Below are 21,975 nucleotides of genomic sequence, written 5' to 3' on the forward strand. Positions count from 1 at the left end.
TAGTCAAATTATGAGTTTGACTTGATCGAGTAACATTGCAGCTGGAAATAACTGTTCCAGACGGCCATTTGCTTTGGCAAAGCTCGCCATTTACTAAAGCCTGTCTGTTTCTTTGACTTTTTCAGCAGCAACAAGCAGTGCTCAACGACCCACTGTCTTCTGTCTGGCCGTCTTACCTGTCACTTTGGCACTGATATTGGGACAGCTGGTGGCTAGCTAACAGCCTGGCAAAGCTAGTGGTACCTCTGCTGCTTAGCAAATAACCTGGCTGAGGTGGCACGGGTCTGACCAATGGACTCATCCCAGCTCATACATATTTAGAGAGACAGCCTAAATATGTATGACTTTAATATCAATGGCCTTAAGATGTACCTTTTCTGATGTCATTTAGCAATGTTTTTGAATAGGAATAGTCTTCGTATTATATATAATTTGATTAAGATAAGCAAATTCTATGTATAGTTTATGTAACTGTATTCCCACTTAACCAAATTGGCCAAATAATAGTTAAATTACTTTATTCATTTGCATCATGTACCTTTTACAATGCAACCAACATGTTTCTATCTAGTTATCTATTTGATGCAAAAAAGATTAGACTTTTTTTTCAGTCAAGGCCAACATCCAAATGTAACTTAATTTTTTATAAGCTTTTAAAACACATTTCCTGTCCTGTAATTGTCAGCTTGTTACTATTGGCATTCCACTAAATATCATATCAAAATAATGTCAATGTTTAAAATGTTTTTAAAGCCTCATTATTATTAAATCTAATATATTAAATGTAACACTTAAAGTATAGACTGAGGTCATTTTGTTCATTTGTTAAGATATCCTGTCCTCAAGTGGGTCTTTATGATCATTTGTTTGGAGTTGCTGTGGTTCTTTCCTTGTCTGTACATTGTCAGGTTTGAGTTGTCCCTTGTTCCCTTCATCTTTAGGTGTTTCTATTGGAGACAGTTATGTACTTAATAATTTTGATTCAACAATTGGATGCATGGACTGACCATGCACCAGAAAAAATCTATTATCAATCTCAGGATCTTATTTTAGATGTATTGTACATTTTTAGAGACACAGACTTGCAAACAATAGACCTTTGCGTTTGAATCTCTACAGTCAGAAAACATGTTGCATTAGAATCTCTTCCGGGTTGACAAAAACTTTGCTGGCTACAACCTTCAGTAACTACATTATAGTAAGCCTAAAATAAAACTGTTATAATGGGACTATTTCTGGTTGATTTTCGAAGTACGCATCCTTGTATGCTTTTTGGGGTAATGTACGCTAGATCAAACGCTAGATTGTTAATGTGTGACAAAATCTAATGCAGGGACACTATTTTATGATGAGGTAGTATGTCCAAATTGGCCCCAATACTGGCATACTGGCTTACTTGATACTCTACTACAAGTATCACTTGTTTATCGGCTTGAGCTTAACATTGAAGTAAGTAATGACTAAATAAAATTGACTCATTAATTATTTTATTCAAAGACATACCTTTGAAGCAAGCAAGTTTATTTATATAGCAAAATTCATACATAGAAGACATTCATTGTGCTTTACAAAGAAAAAGAAAGACATATAAAAATACAATAGCATAAAATATATTCAAATGTAAACATCAAAACACCATCCTCATAATAATACATAGAATAAGAAAATAGACATAGAAGAAAAACATTGGAAGCTATAAAAGCTGTAAAGCTAATAAGTGCGGTTTGGTTTAAGTGCTCAGTTATGGGGGCGTGAAAATACCTTTTAAGGTTCATAGTTTAAATTACATTTAGCAAACTCTATGCACTTACATTTGTGTTTTGGTCACAGCAAAGGCTTTCTGTTGGCAACTCTGACTAATATATTGTTGGCATGGAGGCGGCATCTAATTGTAGTTTATGAGTGATCACAAGGTGAAACCCTTTTCTTAAATCCTTGGAAATGTTTTTGCCTTTTGAATCATCCTTCACACTGTGTGATCACAATAAAGCTAGAGGACACATCTCAACTCCAGGCCTGGAGGGTCAAAACACTACAGGTTGTCTTCTTTCAGGTATAGACACATTTTGAACCGGGGAACCTGGGAAGTGCAATTTACTGGCAGGTAGAAATGAAAAACATAAGTGTTTCCATACCCCAATGCTGAACTCGCCTAGCGAGTGAGTAGTCTTGTCAAGACTCCCTCTCCTGTGGCTCCCCCTGCTGGTGCACCTGGGCTCTCGCGGTCGAAATCACCAGCCTTCCAAAGCCACTGCCCCTCCTTTCCCCTGTATTTAACCTGGACCAGAGCTAGACTTTGGGTTCATTATTTTATTATACCAGTCTGTATTTAACCTGGACCAGAGCTAGACTTTGGGTTCATTATTTTATTATACCAGTCTGTATTTAACCTGGACCAGAGCTAGACTTTGGGTTCATTATTTTATTATACCAGTCTGTATTTAACCTGGACCAGAGCTGGACTTTGGGTTCATTATTTTATTATACCAGTCTGTATTTAACCTGGACCAGAGCTAGACTTTGGGTTCATTATTTTATTATACCAGTCTGTATTTAACCTGGACCAGCGCTGGACTTTGGGTTAATTATTTTATTATACCAGTCTGTATTTAACCTGGACCAGAGCTAGACTTTGGGTTCATGATATTATACCAGTCTGTATTTAACCTGGACCAGAGCTAGACTTTGGGTTTGTGATATTATACCAGTCTGTATTTAACCTGGACCAGAGCTAGACTTTGGGTTTGTGATATCATAGATATTCAGCCCGTACTCGTGAAGTTGAGGCTTTTGGCATTGCTCTGGGACGCTGACCCCATCTTCTATTCTAGTGTAAATCTTGTCCTTTTTATTTTCATTTGTATTGTTATGGACTTTCTTCTGTTCCAAAGACCTGACAACTCTGTGAAGATATTTGACAGGCATGGGCAGAGGAAGAATGAACTCACACTTCCAGGGTGAGTAAAACAAACAGACACTGATCTACTGAGTCAATACAAACATACATGTTCAACACTGACAGACAGACACTGATCTACTGAGTCAATACAAACATACATGTTCAACACTGACAGACAGACACTGATCTACTGAGTCAATACAAACATACATGTTCAACACTGACAGACAGACACTGATCTGCTGGGTCAATACTAACATACATGTTCAACACAGACAGACAGACACTGATCTGCTGATATTTATTTGTAGCTGGGAACTAGTGATGGCCAAACAAGGCTTCATTAGTGTTATTTTAGCAGCAGAATATTATGCTGGCTGCACTCAGATTTTCTTTATCACAATAAAAGCCATCATTGAAATTTATGAGGCCATATATTTAACAATCTAGTGTGTAAAAAAAAAACAGACAAGCACAACATTGGAACGGACATTAAACATAAAATGACAGACTAGATTTACAGCCTGTTGGTGGCCTGTCTGGCTGATGCTCTTTCTGCCCAGATGCCCAGTTTCTCACAGTTGTACCATTTTCTCTGCATGTCTTAATAATGGAATTAATGGAACTTCAATGCCTTGAACATGTAATTACATCCTACCCCTGATGGTGCTTTCAGTAACCATGTTCTGGATTTGCTTTGAATGTTCTTTCGTGTTCTTGATGTTGTTTTAGTTTTTTTTTGTATTCAACGTGAAATCATGAGGTGTGAGGAATCTTGATTGCACATGTGGACTTGTTCAACTAAAGACAGCTGCTTTGCATTATTTTGTGTTTTATATTTGTAATTGTAACAGTGGCTAAATCTCCTGATTAAATCCATTTTTATTTCATGTTTTAACACAATAAAATGTGAAAAGGTTCAGGGGGGTGACTACTGTTGAGAGCAACTGTACAGTGTGTGTGTGGGGGTGTTGGTGGGTGGGGGGGGGGGGGTGTTGGTTATGAGTCCTTTTACAGTGGGGAGAACAAGTATTTGATCCACTGCTGATTTTGCAGGTTTTCCTACTTACAAAGCATGTAGAAGTCTGTCATTATTATCACAGGTACTCTTCAACTGTGAGAGACGGAATCTAGAACTAAAATCCAGAAAATCACATTGTATGATTTTTAAATAATTAATTTGCATTTTATTGCACGACATAAGTATTTGATCACCTACCAACCAGTAAGAATTCTGGCTCTCACAGACTTGTTCGTTTTTCTTTATGAAGCCCTCCTGTTCTCCACTCATTACCTGTATTAACTGCACCTGTTTGAACTCATTACCTGTATAAAAGACACCTGCCCACACCTCTCCACAATGGCCAAGACCAGAGAGCTGTGTAAGAACATCAGGGATAAAATTGTAGACCTGCACAAGGCAGGGATGGGCTACAGGACAATAGGCAAGCAGCTTGGTGAGAAGGCAACAACTGTTGGCGCAATTATTAGAAAATGGAAGAAGTTCAAGATGATGGTCAATCTCCCTCAGTCTCGGGCTCCATGCAAGATCTCACCTCGTGGGGCATCAGTGGTCATGAAGAAGGTGAGGGATCAGCCCAGAACTACATGGCAGGACCTGGTCAATGACCTGAAGAGAGCTGGGATCACAGTCTGAAAGAAAACCATTAGTAACACACTACGCCGTCATGGATTAAAATTCTGCAGCGCACGCAAGGTCCCCCTGCTCAAGCCTGCGCATGTCCAGGCCCGTCTGAAGTTTGCCAATTACCATCTAGATGATCCAGAGGAGGAATGGGAGAAGGTCATGTGGTCTGATGTTTGAAGGAAGATGAAGGATGAGTACAACCCCAAGAAAACCATCCCAACCGTGAAGCATGGAGGTGGAAACATCATTCTTTGGGGATGCTTTTCTGCAAAGGGGACAGGACGACTGCACCGTATCGAGGGGAGGATGGATGGTGCCATGTATTGCGAGATCTTGGCCAACAACCTCCTTCCCTCAGTAAGAGCATTGAAGATGGGTCGTGGCTGGGTCTTCCAGCATGACAACGATCTGTCATGAAGGATCTGGAGAAGGTCTGTATGGAGGAGTGGGCCAAAATCCCTGCTGCAGTGTGTGCAAACCTGGTCAAGAACTACAGGAAACGTATGATCTCTGTAATTGCAAACAAAGGTTTCTGTACCAAATATTAAGTTCTGCTTTTCTGTTGTGTCAAATACATATGTCATGCAATAAAATGCAAATTAATTACTTAAAAATCATACAATGTGATTTTCTGGATTTTTGTTTTAGATTCCATCACTTACAGTTGAAGTGTACCTATGATACTAATTACAGACTTCCACATGCTTTGTAAGTGGGAAACACTGCCGATTTTGCAGGTTATCAAATACTTGTCCTCCCCACTGTATTTGTTATACCCCCTAACGTGTGTGTCCCCGTCCCCGGAGGCGTGGGAGCTGTGTAAGGCGCTGGGCACGGTTGAGGGCTGGACTGAGATGGGTCGGTCCTGTCTGGTTCACATCGAGGTGGACCTGGCCATCAGAGTGTTCCGGATGAGTGGCAACGTTGGCATGGTGATGTCCCTGCAGGCCATCAAGGTCAGAGGGCACACACAGAATGAGATATCCACCCTCTCAAATAATTTTTATGTTGTGAATGTTGAATTGGAATACATTTGTGTCCTCATAACTGCAGTGTGTTTTCTAGGTAACTACCGTAATGCCCATGATGTGCTGTTCAGTATGTATACAGAGCTGCAGACCCAGAAGATCAGGATCCCTGCTGAGATGAACACCAACCTCATGATCCTACACTCCTATATCCTAGTCAAGGTAGGACTACGATGTTAAACTTGGTAAAGGTGTGGGTGAAATTCAACACTACTGTTGTTTGCTCCTTGGGGTTTACGGCTGGGTGTTTTGTAAAAGCACTTTGTGACAACTGCTGATGTAAAAAGGGCTTTATAAATACATTTGATTGATTGAGTCATTACACTAGGAAAGGGTTTAGTTACTGAAGTTGCATAGATCTGTGGGGTTTAGTCACTGAGGTTGGTGTGTCAAGTGTCAGGTTTAGTTACTGAGGTTGGGTAGATCTGTGGGGTTTAGTTACTGAGGTTGGTGTGTCGGGTGTCAGGTTTAGTTACTGAGGTTGGGTAGATCTGCAGGGTTTAGTCACTGAGGTTGGGTAGATCTGTGGGGTTTAGTCACTCAGGTTGGGAAGGGACTTGAGGTTTAGTCATTGAACTGTGGAAGAATCAGTGAACCCTACACCCCTACCTAACCCTTTCTAAGCTCAGTGATCAAACCCTAACTAAGTGCAATGATTAAATCCAAGCCCCTAGCCCAGTGCAATGACATAGCCCCACACACCTACCCAACCTCAGTGACTAAACCCTCCCCAAGTGTAATGACATCCAGGTTTGAGTCGACAAGGGATTACTACCTACAGACCCAGATGTCTTGGTTTCAGATCCACGTTAAGAGAGGTGATCACTTGAAAGGCGCTCGCATGCTCATCAGAGTTTCCAACAACATCAGCAAATTCCCCTCACGTAAGTAACACACGCACTCCCACGCAAACTAGTCATTTATGTCTCCCACAACCCGTGTGTTTGTGTGTGTAGACATCGTGCCCATCCAAACATCTGCAGTAATTGAGTGCCATCGTGCTGGTTTGAAGAACTCGTCATTCAGCTTCGCCGCCATGCTTATGAGACCAGAGTACCGCAACAAGATCGATCCCAAATACCGGAAAAAGATAGAGGCTATGGTCCGGTATGAAACATGTTCACCAGATACAGGGAACCGAGACCTAACCCTGCCCCCCAGACCTAACCCTGCCCCCGAGGCCACACCCGAACCCAGAAATGTTTGTGTTTGATCCAGTGTGAACTTCCCCACAGAAACACCTCTCTCTCAATTAATTAATTGTTGTTCGATGACCTTTCAAATGATATTAATTACATTGTCAAAGTATGTGTAAACACTTTGGGTTTGGTCACTGAACTGGAATGTAGGTTTGGAGCATTGAAGGTGTGTTTACACATATACACACATGTACACACACACACATACATGTGTGTGTACCCCAAGTTTAAGAAGGCACTCTTAAACTTGGGGTAAAGGTTGGGGTTAGGATTACGTTTTGGGGTTACAGTTAGATTACTGGGAAAATATAATTTTAATTGAGTCCCTAAAAGGTCCACACAAGTATAATTGTGTGTGTGTACATGCGTGTGTGTGTGTGTGTGTTAATCTTAAGTTTAGGGTTAAGATTAGGCATTACATCTAGGTAAAATGTAGGCTTAAATGTTACTTTATTGAGGTTAGGTTTAGGGCAAGGGAGCATGCAATTTCTATTTCCTGGTCCCCATGAGGGTAGCTGTACAAATTTGTGTGTTTTCTCTATATTTGATCATTCTGGTTCAAAATAGTAATACACACACACACACACACACACACACAAAGATAGTTTACATGCATACATACGACAAACAGACCTACATGATATAAACAGCCAGACGGCATAAAGCTGTGTTGAACTGTAGTAACGGTTTAGATGGCAGACTGTGATGTTCTCTGCTCCTCAGAGCTGCTGTGCCCTGGTGGTGCCGAGGGGAACTACAGCACCAAATAAGGGACAGTGTAACCTGGCAACCTGGGACTGTCCTCGTCTTTCTGTTTACTGTTGTTTAAATGGGTCAACATGGAGGGACGACTGAAAACTGTCGACATTACCATGAAACTGTTTTACCTATATTTGCTGATGTACTGTACATATCAGCAGTGACTCTTGTTTTCTGTTCCTTCATATCGACAATGTTTAAAATATCACCATGTTCAACACATCACATTACTGGTGTTATTTATTGCCTCTCCTCAACTTTGCAACCAATGATGACAATAAACACATTTATTGGATTAAATAATAATAATATAAAGTGCCTTAATATTATCAATGTAAGAAAGGAAAACACATGTAAATGAACATCTGGTCTATTTAGCTAGTTTTGTCAGAGATGTAGTTAATACAGTCTAGGGTCTCCCAGGATCAGATTAGGTCCGGTCACTTGGTCTCCCAGGTTTAGATTAGGTGCTCCACCCACTAAACCAAGCACCATACCCCACCCACTATACCAAGCACTGTGCTCCACCCACTAAACCAAGCACCATACCCCACCCACTATACCAAGCACTGTGCTCCACGCACTATACCAAGCACCATGTTCCACCCACTATACCAAGCACCATACTCCACCCAATAAACCAATCACCGTGCTTCACCTACTATACCAAGCACTGTACTCCACCCACTATACCAAGAATAGTACTCCACCCACTAAACCAAGCACATGCTCCACCTACTAAACCAAGCACCTTGTCTTACTTATCAAATCAAGTTTATTTTCATCCTTCAATTCCAGTCATTCACAAACATAATAATGATGGGGGGGGTCAAACATGTCCTACTCAATACCTTCAACTTTTGGAAAATGCTAAATGAAAAACAAACCCTAAGAAAAGGTCATCCTGGAAAACCAAATCCTTGTTCCTTGTTTTTTGGTTGCCCTTCTCACTCATTCCATACCCAGATCACTCACTTTCAGTGTAAAGTTAAATACAGGCTTCTTATGAGGCATTCTTCACCCACTGTATTCACCTAAAGAAAGTATTATCTTGCTAATCAACTACTGTGGTAACATACAATACTGAACCAAAGTTTTAGGTCACCTAACAAAAATGTTCAAAACCATTTGTCTGGAAAGTGTTTATTTGCAATTAAACACAATTATATAACAATACTACTGCATATAACTTGCCCTTTGGTAGTTCTTGTCTGGTCATTCCTAAAATCCACTATTCCTTTGGCTGTCAGTAATTTCAGTTCTTTGCAGCCAATGACCAAATAAAAAATAAATCCACAAATTCACCGCTCCTCCTAAACAAGAACAAAGAAACTCAGTCCAGAAGAGAAAAGGTATTAGCCCTTCCACATAGTGGTAATCAAATCTAATAACTGGTCCCAGGTCACACTAGAAGTACATATATTGTGTGTGAATAAAAGCCACTTTTTGTGGGCCCCACAGGACACATTCTGTCAATTCAGACCAGACGGGATAGCTTTCATTGCCCTCACACATCGAGGAGCCTTGGGCATCCACCAAGCCTTGTTTCAGAGATGCTCTGACCCAGTCGTCAGGCCATGACTATTTGACCCTTGTCAAAGTCACTTCTGCCCATTTCTCCTGTATCCAACACATTGACTACAAGAACTGATTGTTCACTTATTATCTAATCCACCCAGACCTTGACATGTGCCCTTGTTAGGAGATGATCAATGTTATTCACTTCACCTGTGAGTGGTCATCATGTTTTGGCACATTATTGTAAACATTAGTCCCTCACAATAGATTTAGAAGGAAAATGATCTCTCTGCATCCAGCAAATGATGTCTCACGATTAACATCCTGCATTTCAGAAATTGCACTGATTGGCCAGATTGTGGTGCTGTACAGCCAGTCACTGGAAACACCAACAAGGTCACAGCATTTACAACATTTGTCCGCAGTGACACTGACTGCGTGGCAGACAATAAAATTAAATAACACAAGTCTAACCACCTGACCACAGGAAACAGCCAATGGTTATTATGCCACATTCTTAAGTCACACACACATTTGCACAGCTCCAATCTGAAATGTACTATGTAGAAAAATGCACTGCAGAACTTTCAATTCAAATTTACAAACAACACAACCATTATATAAATTACACCTATATCATATATCAACTACTATAATCTATTGGACAGCATCTCATTTAATAAATTAATTCCCTGAGATTTGGATGATTGCATTTCAGATGTATTTGTGAAGTTCTCTAGTTGGAGGGGTTCTGCTGTTCGCTGGCTAAACAGGATACACGTGTGTTAAAGGAAAGTCAACACTATTCTGAGTAAACACATCCTGGGTTTCATGATACCTGATGCTTGTTCTGTGTCTTCTGGAGGTGGTGTGGTTGGCACAATGTTTTCCTTTGTCAGTTGTAGGTTTGGCACAGAATCAGGCTTTGGCTGTTTCTGTGTGGGTTTGAGCATGTGGTTGGGCTTCTTTAATAGGGACATTGGTTGCTTACTGTCACATTCACAAGTCTTGCCCAATGCATATTTACCAACATGGCTCCAGGGAATTATATGTAAGAGAGTGAAGTGAGCCAATACAAAATACACATTGATGCTCATGCTCTGTGGTGTAATATTCTGGGGTTTCTCGTTCTCATTACCTTTACCATCACCATTCCACAAAGCCCTGAGGATGTGTTAATGTCCATAGTGAATAAAAGTGAATCTGACCACATTTTATATCACGTCACAGGTAGTTTTCCCCATCACCTATATTCAACAAGTACAGTTACACTTAGACATTTATTTTTGGATAGCTGTTTCTAGTGGCAACCATGCCAAACAGATTCTACTTGTCATAATTGCTCTTCAGGTGAGATTAATGGAACCAACTACAGAACAAGGTGGGCCACTTCCCATCAAAAGTGGGCATTGTCCAGTAATGACGTTTCTGTCACTAAAGACTGAGGTTCTTTTTTCTAACCAACAGCAGAACAGGTTTAGCTGGGTTTTGAGTCATCTGTCGTCGTGGGCAACCTCTGTAATGATGTACTTTGGTGTGGCTGGTTACACCTTGACTGCTGGTCTCTAACATATCGGGAGCAACCGTCACAGAGTTATCAGCTAGGAGCCTGGCAGGTCATGGATATCTGTGGCAGACTGGGAGACCAGCAGGTCATGATATCTGTGGCAGACCGGGAGACCGGCAGGTCATGATATCTGTGGCAGACCGGGAGACCGGCAGGTCATGGATATCTGTGGCAGACTGGGAGACCGGCAGGTCATGGATATCTGTGGCAGACTGGGAGACCGGCAGGTCATGGATATCTGTGGCAGACTGGGAGACCGGCAGGTCATGGATATCTGTGGCAGACTGGGAGACCGGCAGGTCATGGATATCTGTGGCAGACTGGGAGACCAGCAGGTCATGGATATCTGTGGCAGACTGGGAGACCAGCAGGTCATGGATATCTGTGGCAGACTGGGAGACCGGCAGGTCATGGATATCTGTGGCAGACTGGGAAATCGGCAGGACAGGGTTGTCTGTTGAAGGTCAAAGGTCAATTTTGAAGTTTGTAAGCTTTCAGAGTATAAGATGCTTTACTGACACAGACCGGAGCTGACCATACACCAAACAATCATCTATAAACACTCGATTTTAACATTCCCCTGTCTGATACGCATGTAAATACTGTATTTAATTTAATCATCCTTACTCCCCTAACTGATATGGAGCCAAACACACTCTTTCCTGCATCAATTTCTATCCAATGTCCCGTCAGAACCACCTGGCCAGGGGCTGTAGAACGACGAGGCACACCTGCCTCTAATCATTACCTGGCAGGGGGAGGATAGAAGGAATGAAGGTAAAGCAGAAGGGACGAGGGTAACGCAGAAGGGACGAGGGTAACGCAGAAGGGACGAGGGTAACGCAGAAGGGACGAGGGTAAAGCAGAAGGGACGAGGGTAAAGCAGAAGGGACGAGGGCAAAGCAGAAGGGAGCAGAATAACCCAGAAGGGAAGAGGGTAAAGCAGATGGGACGAGGGTAAAGCAGAAGGGACAAGTGTAACGCCTCATGGCTAGAACTGCCCCAGCGAGGCTGCTAGATGATGCCGCCTCTTCTACACCTTCCCAATGTTTAGGGTTTTCTGCAATGTTTGTTAGTAAAAGGCCCTCCAGGGCCCTGAACGCTGGTACTGTTTCCATTTCCCATGTCTCTCCCCTCCACAATGTAAATTACTGTCTCATCTGATCCTTAACCAACGCAAATGCCTCACTAGCCACCATGTTTATCGTTATTCAGCTTGCTATCTTTATTAGTAATGGGTGTTTCATATTTATTTTATTTCACTTTATTTACATTATTATTTCTATTGCTTCAGCGCTGTAACATACAACCCTACAGCTCCAGGAGTTTTGGGGGCCCGTGGGTCTGTCAATTCAATCAAGGTGGGGAGTCCAGGAGATTTGGGGGCCTGTGGGTCTGTCAATTTAATCAAGTTGGGAAGGTCCAGGAGGTTTGGGGCCCATGGGTCTGGCAATTCAACCCAGCCCAGAGTGTTTTAGTGGCCGACATTAACGCAGCTCAGATGGTGTGACTGAGACGTCAGGCGATGGGCACTTTGTTTCAACGATGACCTCATGATTTCAACTGCACAGGATGGCATGAAACAACACCAAACTGTTTGCAGGGTTTCTAAATCAACTGTCCGTTTGTAAGAAGGCTGTTAGGATACACTATGACAAAGAGACCAAAACTACACATTTGGGTTAAAACCCTCTTTATTTTGAAGTATGGTAATGGGAGCATCTTGTTATGGTAAACCTTTCCACGGCAGCAGCTGGACAGTTTGTCAGCATCCAAAGAAATATGAAAGGAGCAAAACCCATGAGAGAGGAACAGTCCTGACTCAATGTCATCTGATGCCATACCATACCATACCATCTTCTTCCGCTTATCCGGGGCCGGGTCGCGGGGGCAGCAGTCTAAGCAGGGATGCCCAGACTTCCCTCTCCCCAGACACTTCCTCTAGCTCTTCCGGGGGGACACCGAGGCGTTCCCAGGCCAGCCGGGAGACATAGTCCCTCCAGCGTGTCCTAGGTCTTCCCCGGGGTCTCCTCCCGGTGGGACGGGACCGGAACACCTTCCCAGGAAGGCGTTCCGGAGGCATCCGAAAAAGATGCCCAAGCCACCTCAGCTGACCCCTCTCGATGTGGAGGAGCAGTGGCTCTACTCTGAGCTCCTCCCGGGTGACCGAGCTTCTCACCCTATCTCTAAGGGATCGCCCGGCCACCCTGCGGAGAAAGCTCATTTCGGCCGCCTGTATCCGGGATCTTGTCCTTTCGGTCATGACCCAAAGCTCATGATCATAGGTGAGAGTAGGAACGTAGATTGACTGGTAAATCGAGAGCTTCGCCTTGCGGCTCAGCTCTTTCTTCACCACGACAGACCGATACATCGACTGCATTACTGCAGAAGCTGCACCGATCCGTCTGTCAATCTCCCGTTCCATCCTTCCCTCACTCGTGAACAAGACCCCTAGATACTTAAACTCCTCCACTTGAGGCAGGCACTCTCCACCAACCTGAAGTGGGCAAGCCACCCTTTTCCGACTGAGGACCATGGCCTCGGATTTGGAGGTACTGATTTTCATCCCCACCGCTTCACACTCGGCTGCAAACCGTCCCAGCGCATGCTGAAGGTCCTGGTTAGAAGGGGCCAACACGACAATCATCTGCAAAGAGCAGAGACGAAATTGTGTGGTCCCCAAACCTGACACCCTCCGGCCCCTGGCTGCGCCTAGAAATTCTGTCCATAAAAATTACGAACAGAACCGGTGACAAAGGGCAGCCCTGCCGGAGTCCAACATGCACTGGGAACAAGTCTGACTTACTGCCGGCAATGCGGACCAAGCTCCTGCTTCGGTTGTACAGGGACCTGACAGCCCTTAGCAAAGGACCCAGGATCCCATATTCCCCAAGCACCCTCCACAAGATGCCGCGAGGGACACAGTCGAATTCCTTCTCCAAATCCACAAAACACATGTGGATTGGTTGGGCAAACTCCCAAGAACCCTCCAACACCCCGTAGAGGGTATAGAGCTGGTCCAGTGTTCCACGGCCCGGACGAAAACCACACTGTTCCTCCTGAATCCGAGGTTCTACTATCGGCCGTATTCTCCTCTCCAGAACCCTGGCATAGACTTTCCCGGGGAGGCTGAGAAGTGTGATCCCCCTATAGTTGGAACACACCCTCCGGTCTCCCTTCTTAAAAAGAGGGACCACCACCCCGGTCTGCCATCCCAGAGGCACTGTCCCCGACCGCCACGCGATGTTGCACAGGCGTGTCAACCAAGACAGCCCCACAACATCCAGAGACTTGAGGTACTCAGGGCGGATCTCATCCACCCCCAGTGCCTTGCCACCGAGGAGTTTCTTGACCACCTCAGTGACTTCAGCCCGGGTGATGGACGAGTCCACCTCTGAGCCCTCATCCTCTGCTTCCTCAATGGAAGAAGTGACAGCGGGATTGAGGAGATCCTCGAAGTACTCCTTCCACCGCCCGACGACATCCTCAGTTGAGGTCAACAGCTGCCCACCTCTACTGTAAACAGCGTTGGTAGGGCACTGTTTCCCTCTCCTGAGGCGCCGGATGGTTTGCCAGAATCTCTTCGAGGCCAGCCGATAGTCCTTCTCCATGGCCTCACCGAACTCCTCCCAGGCCCGAGTTTTTGCCTCCACAACCACCCGGGCTGCAGCCCGCTTGGCCTGTCGGTACCCGTCAGCTGCGTCAGGAGTCCCACAAGCCAACCAGGCCTGATAGGACTCCTTCTTCAGCTTGACGGCATCCCTTACTTCCGGTGTCCACCACCGGGTTCGGGGATTGCCGCCTCGACAGGCACCGGAGACCTTACGGCCACAGCTCTGAGCGGCCGCTTCGACAATGGCGGTGGAGAACATGGACCACTCGGACTCAATATCTCCAGCCTCCCTCGGGATCCAGTCGAAGCTCTGCCGGAGGTGGTAGTTAAAGATCTCTCTGACAGGAGACTCGGCCAGACGTTCCCAGCAGACCCTTACAGTACGCTTGGGCCTGCCGAGTCTGTCCAGCTTCCTCCCCCGCCATCGGATCCAACTCACCACCAGGTGGTGATCAGTTGACAGCTCCGCCCCTCTCTTCACCCGAGTGTCCAAGACATACGACCGCAGGTCAGATGAGACGACAACAAAGTCGATCATCGACCTGCGGCCTAGGGTGTCCTGGTGCCACGTGCACTGATGGACACCCTTATGCTTGAACATGGTGTTTGTTATGGACAAACTGTGACTAGCACAGAAATCCAATAACTGAACACCACTCGGGTTCAGATCAGGGGGGCCGTTCCTCCCAATCACGCCCCTCCAGGTGTCACTGTCGTTGCCCACGTGGGCGTTGAAGTCCCCCAGTAGAACAATAGAGTCCCCAGTCGGAGCACTTTCCAGCACCCCTCCCAGAGACTCCAAGAAGGTCGGGTACTCTGCACTGCCGTTCGGCCCGTAGGCACAAACAACAGTGAGAGACCTATCCCCGACCCGTAGGTGCAGGGAAACGACCCTCTCGTTCACCGGGGTAAACTCCAACACATGGCGGCAGAGCTGGGGAGCTATAAGCAAACCCACACCAGCCACATAAGAATGTGCTCTCCTGTTACATGTTTGTTAACAATATTATTTTATTTCACGATATTCTATCCATAATCAAAATGTAAACCCATGGTCACTAGATCCCTGACGTTCAACCACTGGAATGTTCATAATGCCCTTAATTCAGCCTTGAATCAATACAATAGTTTGTAAAGAAGTAGAACCTGTACTGATCTGATCACAGATGTAAATTCCATGTTGACTGATAATAGTGTGTTCTGAAAGTATTCAGACTCTTTCACTTTTCACTATAAAACTATTTGGAAAAGCTACATCTGACATCCAGAGGGGCCAGACTTTAGTTAATGTTTGTAAGGCTGAACTGCAGATACCTCCACGTTATCTTACCTCAAACATTAAGTGGAAAACCTGCAGTTTAACTGGGCTAATCTGACATGTCTCAGGCTCACTCAGAGTTAGCAAGAACTGCTGTTGGCTGCTACACCCCCCAAGCATTGAACGCCTTGTGTTTATTTGCAAATTATTTCTGAAGCACAGTAGTGGGTACCAATATTTTTTACTTTTACAGCAGATAAAAGTCAGTACAGACAATGGAGACCATTCAGGAACACTTAAAACCTTAAATGGATTATTATGATGAAGATTTTGACTCTCAGCATGAATTCGAACATAAATGTTCAGAAGACATCATCAATTAAAGGTTTAAGCAAATGTTTCAAATATTTTTCGGCAAAATTGTTCCTATAATATTCCCCATTTAAACTTTCTATCAGTCCATCCATCAAATTGCAATGACTTGTAATTTCCTCATACTCACTTTAGACACTACTATCCCCCATCCTAAACCACCCTGGAGTAGCTGGTACTATACCAGTCAGTACTATCCCCCCACCCTGGACTAGCTGGTACTATACCAGTCAGTACTATCCCCCATCCTAAACCACCCTGGAGTAGCTGGTACTATACCAGTCAGTACTATCCCCCACCCTAAACCACCCTGGACTAGCTGGTACTATACCAGTCAGTACTATCCCCCACCCTAAACCACCCTGGAGTAGCTGGTACTATACCAGTCAGTACTATCCCCCACCCTAAACCCCCTGGACTAGTTGGTACTATACCAGTCAGTACTATCCCCCACCCTAAACCACCCTGGACTAGTTGGTACTATACCAGTCAGTACTATCCCCCACCCTAAACCACCCTGGACTAGCTGGTACTATACCAGTCAGTACTATCCCCCATCCTAAACCACCCTGGAGTAGCTGGTACTATACCAGTCAGTACTATCCCCCCACCCTGGACTAGCTTGTACTATACCAGTCAGTACTACCCCCCACCCTAAACCACCCTGGACTAGCTGGTACTATACCAGTCAGTACTATCCCCCACCCTAAACCACTCTGGACTAGCTGGTACTATACCAGTCAGTACTATCCCCCACCCTAAACCACTCTGGACTAGCTGGTACTATACCAGTCAGTACTATCCCCCACCCTAAACCACCCTGGACTAGTGAGTTACTACATTTTGCAGACATGCCATAGAGTTGTGACGTCCCATGAAACAGTTGTGACGATTGTACAGTTTAGAGAATGTTAAGAATGTTTCAAAAAATGAGCCAAAGCGACTGAGAAAAACTGTAATATTTGGTCAAGTGTCCCACAGAAGGATTTAACTGTATCCCAAAGGAATTCTTCTGTCACCACCACCTCACATTGCATAGTTGAAAGGGGTGTGGAATATGGTCAATATACCATAGCTAAAGACTGTTCTGCTGAATGATGCAACGTAGATACAGATGCCTGATCCCTGCCGTGGAATACTGGTCATACAGCCCCAACCCTTTATGCTCCTTATCGCTATTATAAATGTACTTATTAACTAACTTATAAATGTTACTATTATAAACCTACTTATTAACTAACTTGTAAATGTTTCTATTATAAACATACTTATTAATTAACTTATTAATGTAACTTCTAAACTACCATCACAACTAGAATGGTAGCGATTGATCTTTCATACTCAGTGGTATGAGGTCATAAACACCTCCTAACCCCTACTAAATTTGAAATCTGAAGCATGTGATAAAACAAATTGAGTAGATCAACCTTTTGACAGACTAACAAACAAGTTCCGCAAGGTACAATATCCTCTATGATTGCCAGCAAACAAAACACCATCCCAGAAGACATACAGTCACTTTGAGCATCATTGATCATTTGAGTGGACTACATATCACAGCTCCTGTCAGACGTCTACGGAAACATTCATTCCCAAGTTAGAAACTGCTAAGGTAAGTTTTATGGTGTTGGTGGCTCATTTATATTAAAATGTTTCTGGCCTACTTTTTTATCGGGATGCAAACTGCAAATACAATATCCAGTGTTCCTAAGAACTGTTTTGTAAGTAAACACTGTTTATACAGGAAACCCAATCATTTTTTATTCAGAATTGGCTTTTGCCCATTTCAATGTGCTCTGAAAAAGATTTGAGCCAAAAAGATCTGACATTATTGGTCAGAAGTCCAATTTGTGGGGAAGATCAGAATATTTCTGCCTTCATAAATGGACCAATGGACAGAAAGGCATCTCAAAACGGTATTTCTTTAAGCAATTGGGTGGTATGTGTAAAAATGATTGGTGAATAACATCAGGTTTCTGTCTGGTGACCACTAGATCAGTACTGAACAACCTGTTTCTGGGTTGGTGACCACTATATCAGTACTGAACAACCTGTTTCTGGGTTGGTGACCACTATATCAGTACTGAACAACCTGTTTCTGGGTTGGTGACCACTAGATCAGTACTGAACAACCTGTTTCTGGGTTGGTGACCACTAGATCAGTACTGAACAACCTGTTTCTGGGTTGGTGACCACTAGATCTGTACTGAACAACCTGTTTCACACTTCAGAAAGTATTCACACCCCTTCAGTTTCTTTATGTTTTAAGGGAAAAACACAGCTGTTTGTGTCTATTTGTGGACTCAAAAACGATAGATCACAGAATGCATCTTATCTCAGTTTAGAGTGATTAATGGTATGTATCCTTATGTACATGAGATATCAGTTTTTCAATAAATTGGCACAAATTCCTAAAAACACATTTCCCCATTGTCATTATGAGGTTTTGTGTGAAGATTGGAGATATATTTTTTTCTTTTTAATCATCATTTAAATCCAGGAGTCTGAATACTTTCTGAAGGCACATTATGCGTTTTTTTCTAGCCAATGAGAACAGACATTATGGCTTGTCTAGCTAATGTGACAAAGACTAAAAAAAATATTTCTTGGTGACCGAGTCTTAGACATTTCCTCAGACTTCCATTTCTTATATGGGATTTATTTTATAATTAAAGAACAAGTTAATGGTCCTTCCACTCGATGGTTTAATATTGTTTGTGTTTTTAACACATTCCCTTGCTGTACAAGGTAAACAGTGGCTGTTAGAGAGGTGGAAGAACCGATTGGAATCAATTCCTGGTGTTATTATAACAATTCAAAATCCAGTATGAAAACTCTATTATCCAATAGCATGATTCCAAATCAATACAAAATATGAAAATCTTGTGCACACACACACACACAGATAGAGAGACATGTGGTTGCCCCAGAGGTTTTTTGGCTTACTATAATGTAGCTACTGAAGGTTGTAGCCATCTAGGTTGTTGTATATCCTGACCCAAAAAGCAGGCATGGATGCAGACTTTGAAAATCCACCAGAAACAGTTGCAATATTACCTTAAAGAGTTTTATTTTAGGCTTACTATAATGTAGACACTGAAGGTTATAGCCAGCAAGGTTTTTGTCTATCTGGAACAAACCCTAATGCATACTTTGTCTTGACTCTGAGAATATACTAATGTGGGACCTATAGTTGACAGGTCCGCTTCTCTAACCTCTATGCTTTTTAACAAGGTACAGTCAGTCACTCACTCACCCACACAGTCAGTCAGTCAGTCACTCACTCACCCACACAGTCAGTCAGTCAGTCACTCACTCACCCACACAGTCAGTCAGTAAGTCACTCACCCACACAGTTAGTCAGTCAGTCAGTCAGTCAGTCAGTGAGAGACATTCACTCTTCTAGGCCGGCTCTGCTTACGTGGTCCGGCAAAAACAGCTGGACTCCATGGTTAAGGTACTACGGTTGTGGATTTGACATATATCGCCATCTAGTGGTCTAGTGGTGAACCTGATTCTCTTGACCAGCTTTATTAGTTCTTCTGACCGGGTACAGAACCAAACCATCTGTGTCACCATAGTTTGACATTAGATTTATGCCCAGACCATTGCACTGGCTACAGTTTTGAAAACAGAACACACAACTTGAGCCAATAAATTATGAGAAATTGTAACGCAGATAAAACCTGTAAAGTAACACTGCCTGACCTGAAAAATTTGGGTAGTTAAATAATATACAGCGGCACCCAGAATCCTGTTTTTCTATACTGTACATACACCTCTGAACACACACATGGCTAGCTATTGTTAAACAATGTTTGATTATAACACATTATAACACAACAAGGGGCTTGATTCTTGGTTATGGGCAGTTCTTTAATTCTGTAGGTGTCCTACCTGTTCTTTGTTTTTGGTGTCTAGCGTCAACTTCTGTAACTGTCTCTAAAACCTGTCAACAGCATAGTTAGGTGTGGCATTTAGATGCAAAAAAAAATGTCAGTTGTGTCAATCTAAGCATTGTTCTTCCAGGGTTTGGGTCAGTTTTATTTCAGGGAAAATCACAATCTGTTGAGTAAGTGAAACACCATAATTGGACTATTACTGGAGATTATGGACCCCAACCCTACATTCATCCTCTCCTGGACATCATGGTTCTGTGATCTTGGATAATGTGTTACACATTACCACCAACAGGTTTAATGTGTTGCTATAAACTGGCTCATTATTAAAATGTAGATTTTGGTCATCTAGCAGAACTACTTAGAGGAGTAAGTATATTCTGTACACATTTGGTTCCTGGTCCCCAGTAGGATTCAAACCCACAACCCTGACATAACAAGCATAACAAGGTTTGAAAGTGCAGTGTTTATTGATGATTAGATGTGCATGTGTTTAATTTGTTTATCTCCACAGGATCTTACGAAGACATGGAGGAAATAAAACATCTAATGATTCTTGTCCTGGTAGCAGGTAATTAACATTATGTGTGTATGTGTGTGTGTGCGCCTCTGGTGTCAACGTGAACTAGCTTAACTATTTGCACATGAATTTTGAAGAACCACTTTTTACCACAATATGTAGTTGGGAAAGTCTTGGTTCTGTATCAGGATGGAGAAATAAAACTGATGACTGACAGGTGGATCTTGGTTCTGTATCAGGATGGTTAAATCACACTAATGACTGACAGGTGGATCTTGGTTCTGTATCAGGATGGTTAAATCACACTAATGACTGACAGTTGGATCTTGGTTCTGTATCAGGATGGTGAAATAAGACTGATGACTGACAGTTGGATCTTGGTTCTGTATCAGGATGGTGAAATAAGACTGATGACTGACAGGTGGATCTTGGTTCTGTATCAGGATGGTGAAATTAGACTGATGACTGACAGGTGGATCTTGGTTCTGTATCAGGATGGTGAAATTAGACTGATGACTGACCGGTGGATCTTGGTTCTGTATCAGGATGGTGAAATTAGACTGATGACTGACAGGTGGATCTTGGTTCTGTATCAGGATGGTGAAATTAGACCGATGACTGACAGGTGGATCTTGGTTCTGTATCTATGTATGATGGATATAGATTTTAATGGACTGGAATGTATTCTGGTCTGAACATTTCATAAATCATTTTCTAACAGGACTATTGGGGAACACACACCCTTATACACACACACACACACACAGACACACACACAGTTCAGGACGTTTTTTTATCACATTTCTCTACATATACCAAGAACCGCTTTTCCAAAAAAAGTTGGGACGCTGCATATTTTGGGCCCTCCTCTGTGTTTCATTAGGAAAACAACCAATCAACATACAACATACATTTTGTGTACCGTCTTCTGTAACTGAAGTACCACAACATAAAGGGGAGGACTGGTCATCTGGCAATGGGCCAGTATATTAAATAACTTCTGTTCCCAATCCACCCCTGCTAATACTCACAAATAAAATAACAGCACTCACATGAACAAAACATCTATAACTATATATTTTACACCATCACAACCGATAAAAATAAACTTCTGCACATAGAAATGTGACAATCCTATCAAATTGTACTAACATAATCTGTTGAACTATCGATTAAATATTTGATTCCAGGAACTTAATTTCCTACTGTTTCCATCCACAGCAACTTTAACCCCAACTGCCGCACCAGGCCAAAGCACATCACAGACCACCTCACCAACCACCACACCAGGCCAAAGTCCAGCGCAGACCACCTCACCAACCACCACACCAGGCCAAAGCACATCACAGACCACCTCACCAACCACCACACCAGGCCAAAGCACAGCACAGACCACCTCACCAACCACCACACCAGGCCAAAGCACAGCACAGACCACCTCACCAACCACCACACCAAGCCAAAGCACAGAACAGACCACCTCACCAACCACCACACCAGGCCAAAGCACAGCACAGACCACCTCACCAACCACCACACCAGGCCAAAGCACAGCACAGACCACCTCAGCGACCGCTGCATCGGGCCAAAGTGCATCACAGACCACCTCAGCGACCGCTGCATCGGACCAAAGTGCATCACAGACCACCTCAGCAACCGCCACACCAGGCCAAAGCACAGCACAGACCACCTCAG

General features: G+C 43.5%; 2 protein-coding genes and 1 long non-coding RNA gene across 7 annotated transcripts in view; all 3 read left to right on the top strand.

Annotated features, from left to right (window-relative positions):
* Positions 1-21,975, top strand: part of LOC105008934 (mucin-1) — a 101,493-nt gene that overhangs the window by 8,485 nt on the left and 71,033 nt on the right. The gene's annotated exons all lie outside the window — the stretch shown is intronic.
* On the top strand, positions 2,915-7,870 carry LOC105008935 (WD repeat-containing protein 19-like). 3 transcript variants are annotated; one of them, XM_034291040.1, is made up of 5 exons: positions 2,915-2,957; positions 5,354-5,503; positions 5,613-5,737; positions 6,378-6,459; positions 6,532-7,160. In XM_034291040.1, exons 3-5 carry the CDS (start codon positions 5,648-5,650, stop codon positions 6,786-6,788), a joined length of 429 nt encoding a protein of 142 aa, XP_034146931.1. In that variant the 5' UTR covers positions 2,915-2,957; positions 5,354-5,503; positions 5,613-5,647; the 3' UTR covers positions 6,789-7,160. The 3 variants fall into 3 exon arrangements, 2 of the variants coding, with proteins under 2 accessions (XP_034146931.1, XP_034146932.1); XM_034291041.1 differs by having other exon boundaries at positions 6,559-7,160; XR_004575474.1 differs by lacking the exons at positions 2,915-2,957; positions 6,532-7,160 and adding an exon at positions 7,498-7,870 and having other exon boundaries at positions 5,647-5,737.
* On the top strand, positions 17,429-21,573 carry LOC117594103. The gene is made up of 3 exons (XR_004575479.1): positions 17,429-17,473; positions 20,275-20,331; positions 21,502-21,573. It is a non-coding gene; the product is annotated as an uncharacterized LOC117594103 (long non-coding RNA).

The sequence above is a fragment of the Esox lucius genome, chromosome 25 (assembly GCF_011004845.1).
Source record: "Esox lucius isolate fEsoLuc1 chromosome 25, fEsoLuc1.pri, whole genome shotgun sequence".
NCBI classification, from domain to species: Eukaryota; Metazoa; Chordata; class Actinopteri; order Esociformes; family Esocidae; genus Esox; species Esox lucius.

What these genes read in the sequence shown, in the direction of transcription:
- LOC105008935 (XM_034291040.1), top strand. Translation starts at nt 5,648, where the DNA reads ATGTATACAGAGCTGCAGACCCAGAAGATCAGGATCCCTGCTGAGATG. An exon ending in ACTCCTATATCCTAGTCAAG is followed by an intron (nt 5,738 to 6,377) that starts GTAGGACTACGA and finishes TCTTGGTTTCAG; the next exon opens with ATCCACGTTAAGAGAGGTGA. An exon ending in CATCAGCAAATTCCCCTCAC is followed by an intron (nt 6,460 to 6,531) that starts GTAAGTAACACA and finishes TTGTGTGTGTAG; the next exon opens with ACATCGTGCCCATCCAAACA.